The sequence below is a fragment of the Choristoneura fumiferana genome, chromosome 28 (assembly GCF_025370935.1).
Source record: "Choristoneura fumiferana chromosome 28, NRCan_CFum_1, whole genome shotgun sequence".
Lineage (NCBI taxonomy): Eukaryota > Metazoa > Arthropoda > Insecta > Lepidoptera > Tortricidae > Choristoneura > Choristoneura fumiferana.
The window spans coordinates 1,765,659-1,788,110 of NC_133499.1; the positions used below are offsets into that span (position 1 = coordinate 1,765,659).

Consider the following 22,452-nt stretch of genomic DNA (forward strand, 5'->3'; position numbering starts at 1 on the left):
AGTACCGTCAGCAAAAAGAAGCTTGTATTAAAAGTAGTTTTTTATTTTTTTTACCGTTCACCATGCTGACAGATGCTGGACTCAAATGAAATCATGGTAATATGATGTGATGGCATGATAAATGGTCGTGTTACCCTGAGGATGGACTCTGGTTAAATTCGACTCGCGTCAGTGTAGTGTGGTGGTGGTGATAATTGGGTTTGTGGGATTTGTGTATGTTCTTACAGTCTAGAGGTGGAGGAACTACATGATCACACGTTTTTGTAGCTTTAATAAGGTCGCGGGTGAGCAAAGTAATAGTCATTGATATGGACCTCAGTGCGTGAAGTAATGCCTGATTCAATAAATAATTTATAAAGTGATCGTCAGTCGAATTAGAATTTTAAGGAATTTAATAAAAATAAAAAATGACAACAAAAATGTGATCTGATTAAAAAACGTATATTAATAACTCAGATGCTCTTAAAGCTACGTTCACAGTTATGGCCTAAACATAATTATTGCTAGTAATACGTCAGACGCAGAATTTCATACATTTCTATTAAATAGCAGTTATATTAGCATCAGAACTAAAAGGGAATGAATTGGCGACCACAGCGCTTCGAGTGTCGAATAGCGGTACTAAAACACATGCTTGTGTAAAAACTAAACTTCTGGGTACAGACTGACCAAAGTTACCAACTTAACTGTCAATTGAAAAAGTTATTATACTAACTTGGTCATTTTGTATCGTTTTTTGGAATACTAAACGACCGACTGGAAAAAGTTCCGCTGTGTCTCGACACGAAAGTACATACCATGTTCGATTGTAACGCTACAACAGGGAACGAAAAGTTAACTTAATAAATACTAATTTTAACTAAGGCATTGACCTCCGACCTCAATCGCTCAATCGATACCTATCTTTATTTTGCTTAAAATGTCGTTATATACAGGCCACAGTAAAACAAAATGTTTCACATACTTCACTAGCATCAAGTATTCTTACTCTTAGCTCGAGCTGCGATTATTTTCGAATTAAGCTAGAAAAGTTTACAGATAGACGACCAAAATTGCCGTCCAAAATAGACGGTTTGACATAATATATTTACTTAAGTTTAATGAAAAAGTAACTAAACAGTTGTGTGGCATATAACACGAACCATTTAGAACAACAAATTTCGGGTAAGTATCCAGCGGTTTTTGAGGGGTTTTTCCTCTTCATTACCGTTTGGGCAAGTATTATTAAAAGAGATGATACTCAGGGTTACATTTTCATGAAACTAAAGACACTACCGATGCTATATAGAGCTATAGCGTGATCAAAATTCTTGCGACTATGCCCTATTTCACAAAGCTACAATTTTCAATTTACAAGCGGTAGTCTTTGTTTAACAGTATGCATTGAAAAGAGACTACCGCTTGTAAATTGTAACATGTTCGTGAAATATGGCACGGCCAGCGGCCATTTTTCCAGCGATAAATCTGGTCAAGCGACATAGCGATAAAGCTAAAAATGTTGAGCTTTGTCGCTGAAAAAAAAAACCTCTTCAATTTGGGAGAAAAACTGTTATTTTTTTTTCATTCACTCCAATTTCTTTTATTTGTACCACTGCCACGACTGCTACTAAATGAGATTAAGAAATCAGCTTCCAAGACCAAGACCATTCCTGCAAGCAGCCATCTTGTTGCTGCTGCTGGACTCCGCGACTTGATGCTACTTTTTTTGAGTCGCGGGAAATTGAAAATCACATGCAAAATGGGGTCACGTGACCAGATTTATCGCTGCAAACGAGCGACGAGCGACTGCTTGTGGCCGCGCCTTAATAAACATGTCATATTTTCTTGACATGGTGTCGTACGGAATTCAAAGTCACATCAACAAAATGTCTGAGAAAAATGACTGAAATTTTACGCTAGTAAAAAAATGTACAGCACGTCTTCTTCTTATTTGAGAGTTACACTGTCGGTGCAGCCGATGAATGGCTCTCCACTTCTCTACTCAAAGCTGCTTCCTTGACCTCCTTATACAACACTACTACTACTACACATCAGTAGGTACTACGAGAAAACAATGACCAATATGTCACCGCTAAGAAGCAAAGGCAGCGTTTCCACCAGAGATGTGCGAGGATGTGTTGCGAGAAATGTGTTTTCATGAACCAATAGAAACGCTTTATTTACCTCGCACAGCAACGCTCTGGTGGAAACAGCTCAGCGGAGCAAGGCGAGGTAAATGAACTGTTCCTATTCCTATTGGTTCATCCTCGCACATCTCTGGTTTGAACGTACCCTTATGGGATGGTAATGGGGTTTAAAAGAGCTGTCAAAACACTCTACTATTCAACCGTATAACCCTTAGAAACTCAAAGCAAATAATACATTGGTACCTATAATTATTTAATTTTAGTAGTACTTACTAGTTATTACAAATAACCAGCTAACTAATTTCGTTGGTCCACGTAACTAAAATTCTTACGATATACTTACTTTACAATGTGTTAAGAATACCGGCCAAGCACTTGGCCGGACTCGCAGACAAAGGATTATGCAGCGAGCAATTGTCAATATAACATCAAACAAAAGACTTGGAAAAACAAATTTCTTTTCCGGGTGTCCACGCTTAATTTTTTAAATTAATTTCACTTCTATTATTTGTTTTTACAGTCTTCATAGTAAAACAATGTATAAAAAATTCAAATAATTGTCATAACGATTTAAAAGGACGTATGGAGTCCTAAAAAAATAGAAATATCTCGAAATGCAAGATTGGAATGATAAAAAAAGTATTTTGAGCTGGCCCCATATTAATTATAGGTGATTCTCCATTTTGGGAGAGATACATTTTAATACTACATAGTACGTGATTCCTCTATCGCAGTCTTCCGGCCAGCAATCTGAAGAAGTAGTAACCAGTAGCTGCTAGTACTAATTTATGCACCCAATACAACCTGCAAAAAAGGTAAAACATTAATAAATTAAAAAGACTATACAATTTCTCTATTTCAGCTTACATTTTGCCATCTAGCGTCGAGTAGCATGACCAATCAGTACTAAAGTTTTAGCTCAGGTGACGCACCGAGCTACGAGAAGAAAAGATTGAAAAAAGCGCTATCTAGCGCCGAGTAGCCAGACTAGTTATTGTTAAAATTTTTCATCCGCACAGCAAAAGAAAAAGATTATAAACAGCGCTCACTAGCGTCGAGTAGCTAGACTAATTAGTACTCAAATTTTACAAGAGAATTCGTACTACGATAGGCAAGCTACTATGACTATGTGTACATTTTACGACGGTAGCGCCGCTGCTTGATAAGTCGTTAAATCTTAAAATAAGAGTTAAGGTATTTCACCTGTTAAGCTTAGTCCGCGCCTGTGTGAGCGAGTCAGCGCCATCTTTCAACACATATTTCCTAATCCCGAGCATGTAAGTGCCGATATATTCCTCCCAGTCTATGTCGGGCCAGTGGGGGAACACTACTCCGTCAGAAGCGGCACAGGCGTCCTTATGGAGTGCTGTCAGTTGTTGCACTCCAAACGTCCATTCATTGTTGGCGAAGTATTCTCCGGTGGCGGCGGCCATTTTGAATCTGCGGGCGAGCTTCATCATGCTGTGAAGTCAGAAGTAAAAATGTTTAATTAAAAAAAATACTCTTTACGCCATCTAGCGACGAATAGAAGAAATAAAACAGGCAGTTTAAGGTTAGGGTTAATTGAGGGTAACGTAATAAATTTCGGATTGCAGTAATTTACTCAATCGGAATCGGAGATTTAAGAGGTTATTGTACATCTCACAGCCCTATATACGTCCCACTGCTGGGCACAGATCTCCTCTAAGAATAAGATGACTTGGGCCGTAGTTCCCACGCGGGCCCAGTGAAGATTGAACTTCACACACACCATTACATTGCTTCACAGAATATACAGTTTTCCTCACGATGTTTTTGTTCCAGGATCGTCTCCGCAGGACGGAACTCCTCAGTGGTATGTGGCCTCGACTTACACAACACAACTTAACAAAACCTTATTTTAATTTAGCATGCCAAAGGCTGCTCCTATTGAGCCGACCTCCGACTTTGGACTCTAAGGGAGAGTTATGCAAGCAATCGGAGTTTATAATAAGAGATATGATACAGTCGAGGTCAAAGGTATCTTTTCACTTTAGTACAGTCACCAGCACCAATATCTGACGTCAATAAAGCGTGCATAAGTATCTGATACGATTCTATTTCTAGGGTTGGTAGCACGTGTCAGATATTTTCGCACGCTCCGCTGTGGCAGATATTAATGCAGGTGACTGTACCTTATCACTGTATGCCTTCTGACAATTTTATATAAAGGTTCAAACATGACGTGACAGCGACAAGATACTAAAGTGTAAAGATATCTTTAACCTCGTCATTATATTGTTTATTATAAAGATTGCCTGGAAGAGCTCGCTGTGAAGCAATAAGGCCGCCTATTGTTTACCTTGGAAAACCTGTGTTTTCTGTACTGCTCACTCGTACTATTGTGTTGGTGTTCAATAAAGAGTCATTGTTTTGTTTTGTTTTGTATTGTATACTTACATAGCCTTCCGTCCCTGTGCGCGCAGCAGCAGGTCATAGAGGAAGGCGGGCAGAAAGTGGCACGTCACCTCCCAGAAGGTGTTCACTGCGCGGGACTCCGTGAACGAGAAGTTCGGGTACCACATCACGTACCTGCGGGGACGTTCCAAAACAAAAATCAAATATTTTAAAAAGAAAAATTGAACTGATTACAAAAAACCTGAAAATAATTGTCTACTAGTTTGAAGTCGGTGCCTCAGCACGAGCCAGCAGGAGTGGAACTATAGCTATACCTCACCTTCATACATACTATATACTAAGGGGCTGTTTCTCCATCCATTGATTAGTGTTAACTGACGGTTAAATGTGATGCCGTCTCTATTTGTTTTGTTCGAATAGACGGAGACGGCATCACATTTAAACGTCAGTTAACACTATAATCAATGGATGGTGAAAATTTTTTTGGAGTCGGTTTTACGTTTTTATTACATATTCTTAATTTCTTACTTTTTAGTGATTTTTACAGCTCACAACGATTCCATTAAGCCCAAACTGGGGTTAGTTACATTGTTTTATAACAGTTCCATTTTTTTTGAAGTCGGTGAAAAGGGCGCGCTTACTTGGTGGGGTTCTCTCGGGCGTACTTGACGAAGAGCCGCGAGAAGGCGCCCCACTGCAGCGGGCTGATGGAGCCCGACGTCACGTTGTACACGGGACAGCGGGCTGCCCTACAACACACAAACTTGCTTAGCAAATAGTCCATTGGCTCTCGTTGGCTCGAGAGGAAGAGCTACGAATTAGGGGTTCATATTGGCTACCATGATTATTGAAAATCCGAATGTAATGTTTGTCAGAATGACCACTTGTCATATCATAACCCTTTTTTCTCTGAATCCAAGAACTGTTCAAAATTGAATTTATAATTATGTTGTTGTATTCTTGGTTGCCCTGAAAACCAGCGCCATGAGTCATCATCCATCCCAGCCTATATACGTCCCACTGCTGGGCACAGGCCTCCTCTCAGAACAAGAGGGCTTGGGCCACAGTTCCCACGCGGGCCCAGTGCGGATTGGGAACTTCACACGCACCATTGAATTGCTTCGCAGGTTTGTGCAGGTTTCCTCACGATGTTTTCCTTCACCGCAAAGCTCGTGATAAATTTCAAATGTAATTCCGCACATGAATTTCGAAAAACTCAGAGGTGCGAGCCGGGGTTTGAACCCACGACCCTCTGTTTGAGAGGCGATAGGTCAAACCACTAGGCCACCACGGCTTCATTTACTTTATTAAATTAATTAAGCGCCATGAGTGCGCGAGCGCATTTGCTGAGCGGGATCCATTTTGGTGCTTTGTTAACTACTGTTATATTTAGATTAAGATTTCATGTACAATTTTTTTTACTCCAAATAAATCAATTCTATTCTATACTATTCTAATTGTTATAAACCTAACCTAACCTATAGTTTTCGATAGGATGACCATTTTGCAGGTGGTAGGACCTTGTGCAAGGTCCGCCCGGATTGCTACCACCATCTTGCTCGCTAATCCTGCCGTGAAACAGCAGTGCTTGCACTGTTGTGTTTCGGCGTGGAGAGTAAGACAGCCGGTGAAATTACTGGCACTTGAGGTATCCCATCTTAGGCCTCTAGGTTGGCAACGCATCTGCAATACCCCTGGTGTTGCAGATGTTTATGGGCGGTGGTGATCTCTTACCATCAGGAGACCCACTTGCTCGTTTGCCATCCAGTCAAATAAAAAAAAAAAAAAAAAAAAAAATTTTCAGAAAAATTTAAGTTGGGAAAAAAATTATGTCAAGCGATGATTCGGACAAACATAACGGTGTGACTAGCGAAAACTACGAATAATAATTTATTTTTCGTAGAGCGAAGAGTATGCAAACTAGGGCGCTCCCACGAATCAGTTCGAAACATGTCGAGCTAAACCTGGTTTAGGACGTGAGCTATTCGCATTAATTTCACTTAGTATAAGTGTTCAGGTAATACTAACTTGCCGCTGCCTTACCGCCAGGCCACCAGGATGCAGCCCACCAGGGCGACCGGTACCAGGTCCACGACGCAGCACTCGCGGCAGAACCCCGAGCGGCACGTGCCACAGAACACCTCCATTACTTACTTGCCGCTGCCTTGCCGCCAGGCCGCCAGGATGCAGCAGTTGACCACCAGGTCGACCGGTACCAGGTCCACGACGTAGCGCTCGCGGCAGAACCCCGAGCGGCACGTGCCACGGAACACCTCCATTACTTACTTGCCGCTGCCTTGCCGCCAGGCCGCCAGGATGCAGCAGTTGACCACCAGGTCGACCGGTACCAGGTCCACCACGCAGCGCTCGCGGCAGAACCCCGAGCGGTACGTGCCGCGGGACACCTCCATTACTTACTTGCCGCTGCCTTGCCGCCAGGCCGCCAGGATGCAGCAGTTGACCACCAGGTCGACCGGTACCAGGTCCACCACGCAGCGCTCGCGGCAGAACCCCGAGCGGTACGTGCCGCGGGACACCTCCATTATTATACCTGAGGAGAGGCCCTTATTAGCAGACATTAATTGGCATAATTTTACAATTATTACAAGCTTTTTTATTCCTGTCCCGTTGTCTGTCTCTAATCAAATCTTCCAAGTTAAATTTGACCAACTTCCAGTAGTCAGATTGACTTGAAATTTGGCATACTTATGTAAATCTGGTGACAATACAATAATTTAGTAGTGACATCCTGGTGGTCCGGCTAGGATCGTCGCTGCAGAATGGAACTCCTCAATGGTTAATGTCGATTGGATGACAATTCAAGTACAGTCAGCAAAAAAGCTTGTATTAAAACATTTTTAACAATAAGAGGGAAGAAGAGTTTGGTAGCGAACTGTCACCGCCATTACCCTTTCTACAGCTGTCTGTCAGATAGCAAACAATAAGCCGTGACCGCCTAGCGGTTTCGCCGATGGCCTCTCAAACATTCATCCATCTATTCCGTTTTTGCCATTTTGGCTACAGAACCCTAAAAAGTACGTTCAGCAAAAAAGCTTGTGTTAAAAATGATTTTTTTACCAAAAACTTATTTTTATTTGTTATTTTATTTGAATTGCTTGCTTGCTTGAAATTCTAACGAAACTGGGAAATATTGATATGGAAAATGTTAATTCGGTTTTCTTATAACAGTATCGCTATGTACAGTCGAGCCATTAAATTTGATTCCTGAACCGCCGTAGAACGTTCTCACTGTAAGTGTCACAATGAGTTCCCTTGTCAAACAATCCGATTTCTGCGAAAAGGTTCCACAGTGGGTTGGTTGATGATTCGTTGGTTTGATAGCAAAAGTTCTATGGTAAATTTAACTCCGCTATTTGCCGGTAGATGGCGCTGTACGGCTTTTGTATCGTGCTAACGGAATGACTTCAGCAAATCCTTACATTTTAATAAACGTTTCGCATCTTCAATTAAGTAAGACATGATTGCAAGTATTTCAATGTTTCTGTCTCAAACAGACTCTCATAAGTGAAATATATAGGCGCCCTTTACTGTTATTGCCTATAGTTGGAATTGATGCATCACTAACAGATGTTGAGGTCATTAAAATACTTGCAATTCTGTTGCTGATAACAAAAGAAATTCCTACTTCTACTTGATCCAACCCAATCTTTAATAGGGTCATTCATTATTCGAGCCTTTATTTTTAACCCCCGACGAACAAAGTTAATACCCGCCAAGACTTAGTCACTTCAAAGTTCAATATCTCAAAAACGGCAAAACCGATTTTGATAAAACATGACTGTATAAGAGCCATCGCTAGAAAACCTGATTTCAAATAAAAAAAAGCATTCAAATCGGTCCACCCGTTTAAGAGCTACGGTGCCACAGACAGACACACATAGCGGTCAAACTCATAACACCCTTCTTTTTGCGTCGAGGGTTAAAAAAATTGGAAAACCCCCCGACTTTGTTTAACCCCCAACGCGAAAAGAGGGGTGTAATAAATTTAACCGCTATGTGTGTCTGCCTGTGGCACCGTAGCTCTTAAACGGGTGGAGTTTGAGATATTGATTAACATTAGATGATATATTAATTTTCGATATTCAGATACGCCCGCTCCCGATTCCCGTTACCACCAAACTGGGTACTCACCAGTGACGCCGTACACGTTGTCGATCCATCCAGGGAAAGGCTCCTGCAGGGCAGCCGTCACTGCAGAATAGAACATATTTTTAACCCCCGACGCAAAAAGAGGGGTGTTATAAGCTTGACCGCTATGTGTGTCTGTCTGTCTGTGGCACCGTAGCTTTCAAACGGGTGGACCGATTTGATTGCGGTTTTTTTTAATTGAAAGCAGGTTTTCTAGCGATGGTTCTTAGACATGTTTTTATCAAAATCGGTTTTTCCGTTTTTGAGATATTGAACTTTAAAGTGACAAAGTCGGGGGTTTCCAACCTTTTGTTGGTTAAGTTAGGTTATATATGTATAGTTAATAAATCTAAAGTAAACAAATTAACTAACCTAACCAACAAAAAACATAACCCTCCTTCGGGCAGTCGGTTAAAAAGTTGGCAAAACCCCTGACTTTGTCACTTTAAATTTCAATATCTCAAAAACGGCTGAACCGATTTTGATAAAACATGTCTAAGAACCATTGCTAGAAAACCTGCTTTCAAATAAAAAACCGCATTCAAATCGGTTTACCCGTTTAAGAGCTACGGTGCCACAGACAGATACACAGACAGACACAGACACACATAGCGGTCAAACTTATAACACCCCTCTTTTCGCGTTGGGGGTTAAATCAAACACACAAGTTACATGTTGTCTTCATGTTTGAATTAATGGTTAGCAGTCTCTTGTACTTATGCCCGTAATAAGTATGTTTGTTAAAACCCTCAGAACTGTCATTAAAATCTATTTCAAGGCTCAATCAATAAGCCAACGATAACTTCACTACACTTTCAAGTTGTTTTGAGAAACAGAACTGTCTGGTTTTTACCCCCCGTCGCAAAAAGGGGTGTTATAAGTCGACCCCGTTATCAAGCGGGCAGTTAGTTTCGTTGATGTGCAATGTCAAAAAAACAATTTTTTCGGGTTCCGGAGCCAAAATGGCATAAACGGAACCCTTATAGTTTCGCCATGTCTGTGTCTGTCTGTCCGTCCGTCCGCGGCTTTGCTCAGGGATTATCAATGCTAGAAAGCTGTAAAGGATGTCACGGATATATATGAAAACTATGCCGACGAAATGGTACAATAAAAAATTAAAAAATACATTTTTTAGGGTACCTCCCATAGAAGTAAAATTGGGGTTATTTTTTTTCTCATCCAACCCTATAGTGTGGGGTACCGTTGGATAGGTCTTTTAAAACCATTAAGGGGTTGCTAAGACGATTTAGTGATGTGTTTGCGAAATATTCAACTTTAAAGTGCAAATTTTCATTAAAATCGAGCGTCCCCCCCCTCTAAAATCTGAACCGGTGGGTGGCAAAATATAAAAAAAATCAGGATGGTAGTAAGTATATCAGACTTACAAGGAAAACTATGTTTTATGTCGGTTAGGTTATATTTAGAAGATTTTATAACTAAACAATGTGAACGCAAAAGAAATGCACCATAATTGTGACCTCACATAACATTGACCTGATAAGATTTAAATAGGTTAATCAGTTTGCTCTTGCATTTAAAATGAATTGAAGCCATGGGAATTACGCCATGTGTTTCGCCATTGATCGATAGCTAGCTGTCCACATGACTCTTTGATGAATGCCATGGGAAAACGACGAGTGTACGGCGACCCTTATCTTGGAGACATCATTGAAAAACGGGCTAAGTGCGAATGGGACTCGCGCACCGAGAATCCCACACTAATTTGTAGGTATCTATTAATGGTGGTAGCAGAGGTAATATCCAGAACATAACTTAAACAAGGAACTTCGAAAAGTCGAAAAATCTCAGACATTGCTATTTCAAGTTCAATATTTCTAAAACTGCTGAGCCGACTTTGATGAAACATACACAGCTAAAAAGAACCGCAAGGAAACTTGCTTCCACGTAAAAAAACCGCATCGAAATGTCCATCCGCTTTTTTTTTTTATTCGACTGGATGGCAAACGAGCACATGGGTCTCCTGATGGTAAGAGATCACCACCGCCCATAGACAACTGCAACACCAGGGTATTGCAGATGCGTTGCCATCCTAGAGGCCTAAGATGGAATACCTCAAGTGCCAGTTATTTCACCGGCTGTCTTACTCTCCACGCCGAAACACAACAGTGCAAGCACTGCTGCTTCACGGCAGGATTAGCGAGCAAGATGGTGGTAGCAATCCGGGCGGATCTTGCACAAGGTCCTACCACCTGCAAAACACCTGCACCTGCACCTGCTGCTTGAGAGCTACGATGCCATAGACAGACAGACATTGGCGTTAAACTTATAACACACCTCTACTTTTATCTATATACCTAAAATCCCGTAATATGTTTTAACGATACAACTGGATAACCTAGAACCAACAATAACCTAACCAATAATAACCCTCCTTCGGGCAGTCGGGTAAAAAGTTGGAAAACCCCCGACTTTGTCACTTGTCTAAGAACCACCGCTACAAAACCTGATTTCAAATAAAACAAACCGGCCAAGAGCGTGTCGTACACGCCCAGGATAGGGTTCTATTTACTCTTAATCTACGTAAACTACTAATAATTCTCAAGCAATCTTAGCCGCTATAATTTTCCTTGTAAATTTTATATATTTACTAACATTCTGATTTTTTTCAAATTCTTCCACCCAATAGTTTAGATTAAGAGACTGTTAGATTAAGGGGCTGTTTCACCATCCCCTGATTAGCGTTAACCGACGGTTAAATGTGATGCCGCCTCCGTCTATTCGAACAAAACAAATAGAGACGGCATCACACCTAACCGCCAGTTAACACTAATCAATGGATGGTGAAACAGCCCCTTAGACAAACTAACAAATAAACAAACTCGCTACTCACCTATGGAGGGTCTCACGATGCACACGGGCAAGTCCACCTGGCTGTGCACGATGGACTCGGCCAACGCCTTCGTCAGGGTGTAGGTGTTCGGGTGCTCCCCCTGACAACAACCCAACTTGTAATACCGTCACATCTCCGGACAATACAAAATGAGACGTTGAGGCTCCTGACTGTAATAGTAGATTGTACTGTACAACGAGAGCATAAAACAAGCCATTTTACCCGAGACGTTCTAGCACCCGAGCCGGTACGGCTTAATATTGCGATTATTGTGAAGATTATATTGCTCAAAACTGCGAAGCAATTCAATGGTTTTTGTAAAGTGCAGAGCGTACGAGACTCTCAGGGTCTTATGGAGTAGAAAGCTGGCAGCTAGGGGCAAGTCTTACCTGCAGCGAGTCAGTTAGCAGTGTCAGTCTGCCGTGGCACAGATCTTGGCGGAGCGCACGAGACTCGGGGTCGTAGGGAGGAGACAACTGGCAGCTAGCGGAAAGTCTTACTTGCAGCGAGTCAGCTAGCACAGTGTCAGTCTGTGGCAGCAGCATCTTGGCGCAGCGCACGAGACTCTCAGGGTCGTAGGGAGTAGACAGCTGGCAGCTAGCGGCGTCTTACCTGCAGCGAGTCAGCTAGCACAGTGTCAGTCTGCAGTGGCAGCAGGCGCAGCGCACGAGACTCTCAGGGTCGTAGAGAGTAGACAGCTGGCAGCTAGCGGCGTCATACCTGCAGCGAGTCTGCTAGCAGAGTGTCAGTCTGTGGCGGCAGCATCTTGGCGCAGCGCACGAGACTCTCGGGGTCGTAAGGCGGCGGGTACACGCGCTCTTCAATGTTCTGTTGAGGCGCGTTGCTGTATGCTGTTGATACGTGCACCAGAGCCTGTGGAGGAGAGATGGACATGATGATGAGATGATGTGACATGGTACACTCGATGCAGTGTAGGTTTTTGTGGCAGACTAAGTTGGCACAACTACCGTGAGGTCCGTTTGACATTTGGGGTTGCGGGCATCGCATCCCTATCCCGCTTTCCCGTCTATATCTGCTAGGCCGGCAACCCCCTACTTCCCGGCCACTACAGTAATGTACTAATATATCGAAAAGTATGAGACCATGCCCACTAGCGATAATTGAGTTAGAACCGTAGCATCTAAATTCCCTAAAAACTCACTAAACACAATAAAAAACCCATCCGAGTAAAAGTTTACATCACTAAGAATGTAACATATAACAAAAATATACTATTGTTCATACAAAAATATTGAAATAATACTAAATCTGCGTGGACAAATTCGTTGCTAAATCATCCTGCCGCGACCGGCGCGAGCGCGTCCTCCGTCACGTAACAGGATGACTGAATGTACTTATAGGCGCGGGAACAAAATACAGCGTCTACCGACGTTGTGCGTCTGTGAGTAGTCACATTTAAGAGCGTGTGCGTCGCCTCTTTTAGAGTCAAAAAATGTTATACTATGTGGCGCACGATTTTTGGTAATTTAATGTGATACGGCGCAAGGATGGAACTACTGAAATTTAAGAACACCGAACGTCCACCCACGTAGTTCCTTTAACATTTTTATAAAGTCTGACGTGATTAGACTATGTGTCACGACGCATAGTACCCTCCCTATTTGTCGGATATGGACGGTGGTCACTGTAGAGGTCCATCACTACTTTGATAGGACATCCCTAAATCAAAATGTCATGTTTGACAGAAGCGAAATAGATAGAAAGCAAGGTGTGCTAATAATAGAATTGGATTCGATTTGTAGCATTCAAACATGGCGGATGTAGACGATATCTAATTTTGGTATTTCTGCTTCTTTGGCTAGTTGAAGTATAATTTTGATAGTGTTTTATGCGGCGATTAACCTTAACAGTGAACAGTGATCACAAAATTCTATATTGCTCTCGTGTCTGACATTTTTTAATGCGCAAGTGGTCTCCGCGTGGTTTCTGGAATTTTGCTATCAAGTTGCAAAAACTACAATCACCGTACAACATGCATAAGAAGAATATATTTATCTTTAATTTAACTGACATTGGCCCAAGCCTTATGGCCGCCATTAAGAGGAATAAATAAAATAATAGAATTAATCGAATTGAATCTAAGTTTGTAAACAGGAAATAAATAATAAAGACATTTCTTTATATCAAGATTTTAATTGTAAAAGTCCGACAGTCACGCGAACGTGTTAACCAACCGTTGCCATCGCGTGTCGTGTGTGCGTTTAACATTCCGTTCCTGACACGTTTCTTTATTCAGTATTCAGTATTCAGTATTCATTATTCAGTATTCAGTATTCAGTATTCAGTATTCAGTATTCATTTATTTGGCAAAAACATAAAACAGAATTCTATTACGGTCATGCCAAGATACGGTATATTATAGTGTAGAGAGCGTAAAGATTGTACCATCAAACGGACCGAACGACACTAACTAGCTGGACGTCTAGAATAACAGACAGGCTACTTTTTATCCCGATATTTCCACGGGATAGGGGTTCATATCGACTCGCATATTTGGAAATAATTCCGATATGCATTAGCGATCCCTTCAAATAGCGAACCTACTGTGTTAAAAATAAAGTTGTGTTAATTTAATAATATTCTAAGGGGCTGTTTCACCATCCATTGATTAGCGTTAACGTTAAATGTGATGCCGTCTCCGTCTATTCGAACAAAACAAATAGAGACGGCATCACACCTAACCGCCAGTTAACACTAATCAATGGATGGTGAAACAGCCCTTAAATCGGTTTAAAACAATATATACCTCGTTGCCGAATTCTTCTCAATAGAGGTTTTTCCGAACCGGTGGTAGATTTTTTTGACATTCATAAGTGCTTGCTATAGTCTGAATTAAATAAAGATATTTTGACTTTGACTTTGACATAATTGTTGAAAGTCCGAATGTAATAAAAAAAATGATTTATTTCAGACCACATATAGGATATGGATCGTTATTGCCCATAACATTGTTTTGTTAGTTATAAAATAATCTTATATTAGTAATTAAACTTAAATGAAGAGAGGACTGGTTTGTCAGAATGATCGTTTGCCATAACTCTTTTTTCTGTGAATCCAATAATTGTTCAGTATTGTTATAAAACAAACCTAACCTAACGTAACCTATACATAATTTTCTATAGGATGACCATTTAAAAATTTCTAAAAAATTCAAAGTCTCAGTGGGAAAAAAATTATGACAAACGATGATTCGGACAAACATTACGGTAAGAGTATGCGAACTTTGGCGCTCCCATTTAACCTACCTGTAACAGCGGCATGTCTTTAGCCAACTCCAGTACAGCGGCAGTTCCCTGCACGTTAAGAGCAGCTGCTGTATGCAGAGGCTCCGTGAAGCGCACAGTGGCCGCGGAGTGGAAGAGCACAGTCACCCGTGCTAGCAGCTCCTTCTGGTCGACGCTGACGCCCACCCCTGGGGCGCTGACGTCGCCGGCTATGGGGGAGAGCTTGCTGAGCCGCTCTGGCCAGCGGGCGCGGACGCGGTCGAACACCTGAGGGGAGTCAGGGTGTTTGGATATGACAATTTGAACACTAAGATCCCTGTCCCCGGTTTTGGCCTAATTTGTTAAGGTTTGAATTTTAATTGTGTGCTTAAAGACGATTAAGCTGATCATGTGTTGCTATATCGTATACCTTTACTTGCCCGAATTTCACTTGCCATACCAACGTTTGCCATAAAATATATAGTTCTGTGCTGTTTTCAGGTTTTTTTTAAATGCCATCTTATAGAATGCAGTAGGTTAGGTTAGTTTAGTTTAATATCAACTCTGAAGGTAACTTACTTTATGGCAAATAAAAAAAATGGAAAACGACACACTATGGCATATGAAATTCGGGCAAACGATAGAGAACCGTTGCTATACATGCTTCCGGTTAGTATCTAAGCTTCACTGTTCACTGTGAAACACTTTTCGCTAGTGTTCGTCGTGACTATACACTAGGTATTTTCTGATCTACTCTTGATGCACCACCTGTTGTAAACTAGTCCTTCCTTCTTTCTGTAAAAAAGGTTGCCTGGAAGAGATCGCTCTTACTTAAGCGATAAGGCCGCCTATTGCTCACCTTGTAATTTTTTTTTCTCTGTGTATCTGTTTTCTGTATCGCTTACTATGTCTGGTGTACAATAAAGAGTCTTTGTATTGTATTGTATGTTTTTGTGGATGGCTCCCACTGAAAAACAGCAAATTGCGGCTTTCACCGCAACCACTATGCAGAGTACAGCCCAATTTATACTATTCGAGGTTCTTTGAAACTGTTTTCCCTCTGATTGTATTTTTTCTCTGTGTGTCAAATGTGTGTAAATCTCTATCTCTCTCTCTCTCTCTTTGTGTGTCTCCCCCCTCTCTCTTAACAAAACAGAAGACGGGCTTATTACCTGATTCTTGAGCAGCTCTTTGTACCGCTGCTCCACGGTGAGGCCGCGCTTCGGACGCAGCAGCAGGTATATGGTGTCGATGCCGGGGCAGCTGCGCAGGAGCTTCTCCAGTAAAGCCTGGGGAGTAAGCGATGTGTGAGCTAATTACTGCAAGTACGAATGCTTTTCCATCAGTATAAACAATTTTTCTATCACTAAACACTGCTCATCTGTATAATTAGCTCTGTTCGTCTCTTTGGTGGACGTCCTTATATTGCGCTTACCAATCCGCATTCTCCATTCGATTAACGAGCTAATTCGCTTGGCTATGTCGATGACCCTAATTCTTCTACGTATCTCCTCATTTCTGAAGAGAAACTCCCGTAGAGAAAATCCTTGCCAAGAAAGCCGGTGCCCTCTGTTACCAGAAGAGCAGCGCTATCGAAGTAGTTTGTGATACACTCCTTCGCCTATCTCTTTCTTTGAGTTATGCTTTAAGCTATGGATGCTGTACCTTGCCAAGGAAACCGGTGCCTCCTGTGAGCAGGAGTACAGCGCTAACGAAGTGGTTTATGATACAACTCTTTGTCCTTGCTCTTGCTTTCATAGACTTGATTACCTTGCCAAGAAAGCCGGTGCCCCCTGTGACCAGGAGTACAGCACATTCAAAGTAGTTTATAATATACGCTTCGTCCTTGCTCTGGCTGCGTTTGGGTTATGCTGTAAGCTATGGATGTTTGTACCTTGCCAAGGAAGCCGGTGCCTTCTGTGACCAGGAGTACAGCGCATTCAAAGTAGTTTATGATATACACTTTGTCCTTGCTCTGGCTGCGTTTGGGTTATGCTGTAAGCTATGGATGTACCTTGCCAAGGAAGCCGGTGCCCCCTGTGACCAGGAGTACAGCGCCGTCGAAGTAGTCTGCGATGGACTCCGCCGACGCACGGTTGAGGTCGGGAGCCGCCGGGTCATTCCCGTTCTGCTCGCCCTTTCTGCAAGAGGAACTTGAATATCACATCACATTTATTTTTATTTATTTATTTCAATACAAAGTCAGGCTTACAGTTTGCACCAAAACGCCTAGCTCGTTAATACTTAATACTATGCTGAAAATAACCATCGGCTAACACGTCAGCATCCTGGATTTTAGACAGAAATTCATTTAGCAGCGCAATTGCTCTAGCCGTTGGACAGTTTCTAGCTCAACGAGTCCTCAGCCCTGCCAACGCTGCGAAATATGTTTGTAATAAAAATGTACTGTTGCGGGACGAATAGAGTAATTTGCCGCAGTACCAGAGGATTATTGACTCTATTTTGCAAAGAACAGTAATGTACGAGCAACTGCAACTTTCGCCTATGGCTTAGGCCCTAGGGAATCCAACCCGACCATGCCTGATACAAACAGCGACGGAAACAAGAACCGGTAATAACCATATATCCTCTTATACAGGTGCCGAGAAAACTTTCGCTGGACTCTCTCTATGAGCAAATTGTATGTATGTATATGTATGTAAACTCTTTATTGCACATAAAAATAAAAATACACAGAGAGGGGAACAAAGGCGAGCTTATCCCTAATTATTTAATTATTATTTTTCCCTTATTGTATTTTGATTCCAGAGGAAAATCTTCACGATTTTGCGTGTCATCCTTGTGCAGGGAGCTTGTCGTCTCCGCCTATAGACGCCCCGCTATATTACAGACCTCCTCTCAGAATGAGAGAGCTGGGCTGTAGTTCCCACGCGGGTAGAGTGCGGATTGAGAACTTCACTCACACCATTGATTACAGCAGATTTTGTACAGGTTACCTCACGATGTTTTCCTTTGCCGTGAAACTCGTGGTAAATTTCAAAATGTGATTTCGTTAAATTCATAGAAATAAGTTTAGCGGTTAAGACGTGAAGAGGTAACTAACAAACAAACAAACAGACTTACTAACTTTCGCATTTATAATATTAGTGGGTGGGCGTAGCTTCATACAGTCAGTGCACAGCGGAGATCATTTTCAACATGTAGAGAATATGAACAATTTACAATACAAAAATACAATACAATACAATACAATACATACATACATACTCTTTATTGTACACCACGATACATAATAACCTAACCAGCAAAAAGTTGGAAAACCCACTTTGTCACTTCAAAGTTCAATATCTCAAAAACGGCTGAACCGATTTTGATAAAACACGTGTATAAACCATCGCTAGAAAACCTGCTTTCAATTAAAAAAACCGCGTTCAAATCGGTCCACTCGTTTAAGAGTTATGGTGCCACAGACAGGCAGACAGACACACACAGCGGTCAAACTTATAACACCCCTCTTTTTGTGTCGGGGGTTAAAAATAGGTACATAGAGAGAAAATCACAAGGATAGCAATAGGCGGCCTTATCGCTTAAAGCGATCCCTTCGAGGAAACCTTTCTAGAGAAAGAAGTAAGGACTAAATTATTGCAGGTGGTAATGCATAAATAAATAAATGGATTAATAAATAAATTTGAAGCTAAAACCGCCCCCCCCCCCTTAGTTAACTCTACGCCCCCAAAATGTGGGGCGCGCCCTACTGGTTGGGAATCTCTATAGGGCACATGAGTACTTACACATCGTCCATCTTGTCAATTGCGATGACGCCAGCGTCCATAGTTCTGTGTTGTAAAGGCTTCCTCTTTATTCAATCTGTAACAATTTTTATGGGTGAGCGGTTAGTTCCAATGGAATGCCGAAAGTTTCTCGTTGAGGGCTACGGCATAGATGTCGCTAGCGTCACTGCTTAAGTGGCTAAAAAGAAACAAACAAGCTGAGATATGCGGTGCATAGGGGAAATTCGTGTCTGTGCCGTTGTCCAGCAGTGGTGTAGCGGTATAGCACGCGGCACGGAATGCCGAGGACTTGGGTTCGATTCCCAGTGCTGGTCTTATTTTTCTGGTTTTTCTGTGCATCTATATTTCAGTTTGTATTTTCAATTTAGGTTTTACGGGATGACCGTAAAAGTAAAAATAAGGAATCGAAATAAAAAAATACAAAAAGATTCCAAAAAACTAATAATATTATAATATTTTTTTTCCCCATAAAACATTTTTATTTTTAACACGTTCACTGAGGGAAACAATTTCGAAGACTTTAAATCGGTGCGTCATAGGGTATGTAAGATCCGACATTCGACTTTTTGTTAGAGCGTTTGCGGGTCGAGAGGACCTGTTTGACATGCTCGCCTAAAAAGGTCATTATCTGCATAGTTATGATAAATGTTGGTAATATTTGAATGGTAGGTAATAGGTAGTCATAGAGTTGCTCTTGGTACAGTTAAGTTCGTAAGTAGATGCAATCACTTAATACTATTTGAAAATATGTGTAAAACTGACGGATCTTTTATGCCCGATATACGCACTGACAGAAAAAACTGTCGATAGCATTTTAGGGTTGCAGGGTAACAAAAAACATGAATATCGAGCAAAAAAATTATTTTTTAATTTCAGATGTATGTGTTACATTGTAGCATTCGCGGCAAAGATATTTTTTACAATATTCACATAAAGTTTTGACTTTTTCACTCTATTTGCGGCGTTTTTGCTGCTCAAAGTTTAACGTAACTTGTCATAGCACCCAGAACAATTTCGTTTCTTTGTTCCCATTTTTAAGCAATGACCTGTAGCCAAATCTGTATTAATTGTAAAAGACACAGTGTTTGTTTTCGGTTAATTTTGCAAACACTCACGGAGAAACCTATCTTTTGTTCTTATCACGAGCACTGCACTAGATAAAATAGCCAATAATCTAGTGCGGTTATCGGGTCATTGGGCATCGGGTCACTAAAATCCTATACCGCACCAGACGTTATTTTTTTCCTTTCAGTCGGTATAGGGAATAAAGGATCCGATCCGATGGCGTTTTTTTATAGGGACTGATTACTTTGAAAGAGGCAATTCCAAAACAGTAACTGTCTCACTCGTACTCAGCTGATAACCTATTTAAACTTATCCCGCACCAGCGGTATGTCAAGTAATTTTTTCCCCGCACCGCAGGCTAGATGTGCATATGATCTATTCGACCCGAAACCGCAGTGAACATGTTAAGCTGTTTTGCCAAAATGGTAAAATGGAACCCTAACAGTTTCGCAATGTCTGTCTGTCTGTCCGTCCGCGGCTTTGGTCAGAGTGCTCAGAGACTTTAAGTGCTAGAAAACTAGAAAGCTGTAATTTTGCACGGATATATATTATGTAGCAACTATGCCGCGAAAAATATGGTCCCAAAGGAAGACCAGGGCCGTTCCCAAGACCGGCAGATTGCTTATTTGAGACCATTTCGTGACATACATAACTATATCTTTTTTTTCTTTTTTACCTATTCTTCTCATGTTGACAGGAATTAATGTTTTCTTTCTATCTTTCTTTCAAAACGGTAAAAAAAAAATTTTTTTTGGGGTTCCTCCTATGGACGTAAAGTGGGGGTGTTTTTTTTTCTCTTCTCATCTTATAGTGTGGGGTATCGTTGGATAAGTCATTCAAAATCATTGCATTGCGGTTCTGAAGACGACTTTTCGATTCAGTCATCTGTTTGCGAAATATTCAACTTAAAAGTACTAGTTTCCATTAAAATTGACTGTGCCCTCCCTAAGCTCTAAAAGCTAAATTATTGGATTACAAATTTTGAAAAAAATCATGATGGTAAGTAGTAAACTAGTATATAAAATTTACAAGGAAAACTATAACGGCTAAGTTTGCTTGTGAATTATTAGTAGTTTTAGAGTAAATAGCAGCCTAAGGTATAAAATATACGAGTGCCTGAACTTGGAAGATTTCCAACAAAATACAAAATCGTTCGAAAAAAATGTTGATTTCCTCGTAACAGCTACGGAACCCTACCTTGAGCCTATCCGACACGCTTTTGGCCGCTTTGTAGTTCAATTTAAATATATATAATGACCCGGATAACTCACGTCTTAAATCGAGTTTAGCTCGACATGAGTCGCGTTGCTCCGAAGACGAAGGGCTACGGATTAGCCCGAAACATGTCGAGCTAAACTCGATTTAAGACGTGAGTTATCCGGGTCATTATATTTAATATCAATTTAAATATAGTTTTTTTTAAGTTCCTATCAATTATTATTTGTCATCAAATTCAAATTCAAATTCAAATGATTTATTCAGTAAATAGGCCGCAATGGGCACTTTTACACGTTATTTTTTAAACTACCAGCGCTTTCGGAAAGACCATCATTTCCAAGAAGAATGCGCCGCAAGAAACTTGGCAGAAAGTCATTTTTTCATAATAATATAATTACAAATAAAATACTTAAAAACTATATTATACAATTAAAGAAAAAATAACATCGGTTCTTCATAAGTCTACAAATTTTAAATTAAATCTGACCGGTATAAAGTAGGTCAAAATAGAGTTCAAAGGAGTCTGTTACAAAACACACAAACAGGTGAAGCTAATAATAACATAACAAACATTAAGTTGGAAAACCCCCGACTTTGTCACTTCATCCTTAAAACGGCTAAACCGATTTTGATGAAACATGTCTGAGAATCATCGCTAGAAAATGTTACTTATTTCAAATGAAAATAAAAAACACATTCAAATCAGTCCACCTGTTTAAGAGCTACGGTGGCACAGATAGACACACATACACACAGACACACTTAGCGGTCAAACTTATAATATAACACCCCTTTTTGCGTCGGGGGTTTAAAAGAGTACAAAAGCGAACTTATCCCTAAAAGGCTCAAATCTAACCTGATATGAAAAGGAAAGCTTAAGATTTTTTTTGAAGCTTAGTTTGTATGGGCTCACCAAAAACAAAGGAAAGCTCGGTCGGCGGCGCGTGCGTCGGTCACACCATTTTCCGGGACGGGCGGCGGGCGCGGCGGCGCGGTGCTCACTGCCTCGGCGTCGCGCAACAGAAGAGAGGGCGGCGGCCACGCGGCACGCGCCGGCCGTGCGGGCACGCCGCGTCTAACATACATATACTAAGTAATAAATATTAAGAGAAGGCTCTTCGTTCCATTCTCCATACAAACGTAGTCCCGGTCTCATTTGAAAACTAGGCAGCAGAAATATGAAATTTTGTAAGTATGGACTAGACGTAATTATCTATGCCTGTGGTTTTTCATATCAGAATTACAGGAGCTCAAAAGTCGTCAAAAAAAGATGTCAACTTTGAACGAGAATCACAGACTACTAAAGCATTTTTACAAAAATCTAAAAAACCACAGGCATAGAAAATATAATTAATATTTTAATTGTAAAATATCATTGATTTCTGTGCTATACTTTTCGTATAATATGAGGACAACGAAACCCAAAATTCAACCGACCAAATCTTGAAAAGCCTACAGCTACCTCGATATAAATTACGGACGTCGTTGCGGAAGGCATGGGGGGGACGGCTGCGAGCGCTTATGTCACGAGCGATAAAGACAGCAATATCCCAAACGAATACCTAACGCGGCCGCGCGGCCGGCAGGGAAACTTCTCTTAAATGACTAGAGTTTATCCGCGGCTTCGCACGCGTAAACTATTCGACCTGGTAGTTACAATTGAAATTCCGGGATTTTATACGAAATTCCCT

At 41.2% G+C, this 22,452-nt stretch overlaps 1 protein-coding gene across 1 annotated transcript; it reads right to left on the minus strand.

Annotated features, from left to right (window-relative positions):
* Nucleotides 1-420: 420 nt before the first annotated feature.
* On the minus strand, nt 421-21,758 carry LOC141443818 (putative fatty acyl-CoA reductase CG5065). Its single transcript, XM_074109180.1, has 13 exons — nt 21,675-21,758; nt 18,479-18,554; nt 16,741-16,867; nt 15,899-16,015; nt 14,769-15,014; nt 12,223-12,375; nt 11,503-11,602; nt 8,655-8,714; nt 6,921-7,053; nt 5,144-5,251; nt 4,545-4,676; nt 3,330-3,587; nt 421-2,930 (listed from the first exon to the last, which is right to left on the minus strand). Exons 2-13 carry the CDS (start codon nt 18,517-18,519, stop codon nt 2,852-2,854), a joined length of 1,554 nt encoding a protein of 517 aa, XP_073965281.1. The 5' UTR covers nt 18,520-18,554; nt 21,675-21,758; the 3' UTR covers nt 421-2,851.
* Between the last annotated feature and the right edge of the window lie 694 nt (nt 21,759-22,452).

Coding starts and splice junctions, on each gene's coding strand:
- LOC141443818 (XM_074109180.1), bottom strand. CDS start 18,519: ATGGACGCTGGCGTCATCGCAATTGACAAGATGGACGATGT. Junction 12,376..14,768: donor AAGACATGCCGCTGTTACAG/GTAGGTTAAATG, acceptor TCTCCTCCACAG/GCTCTGGTGCACGTATCAAC. Junction 4,677..5,143: donor GCCCGAGAGAACCCCACCAA/GTAAGCGCGCCC, acceptor ACGTCCCCGCAG/GTACGTGATGTGGTACCCGA.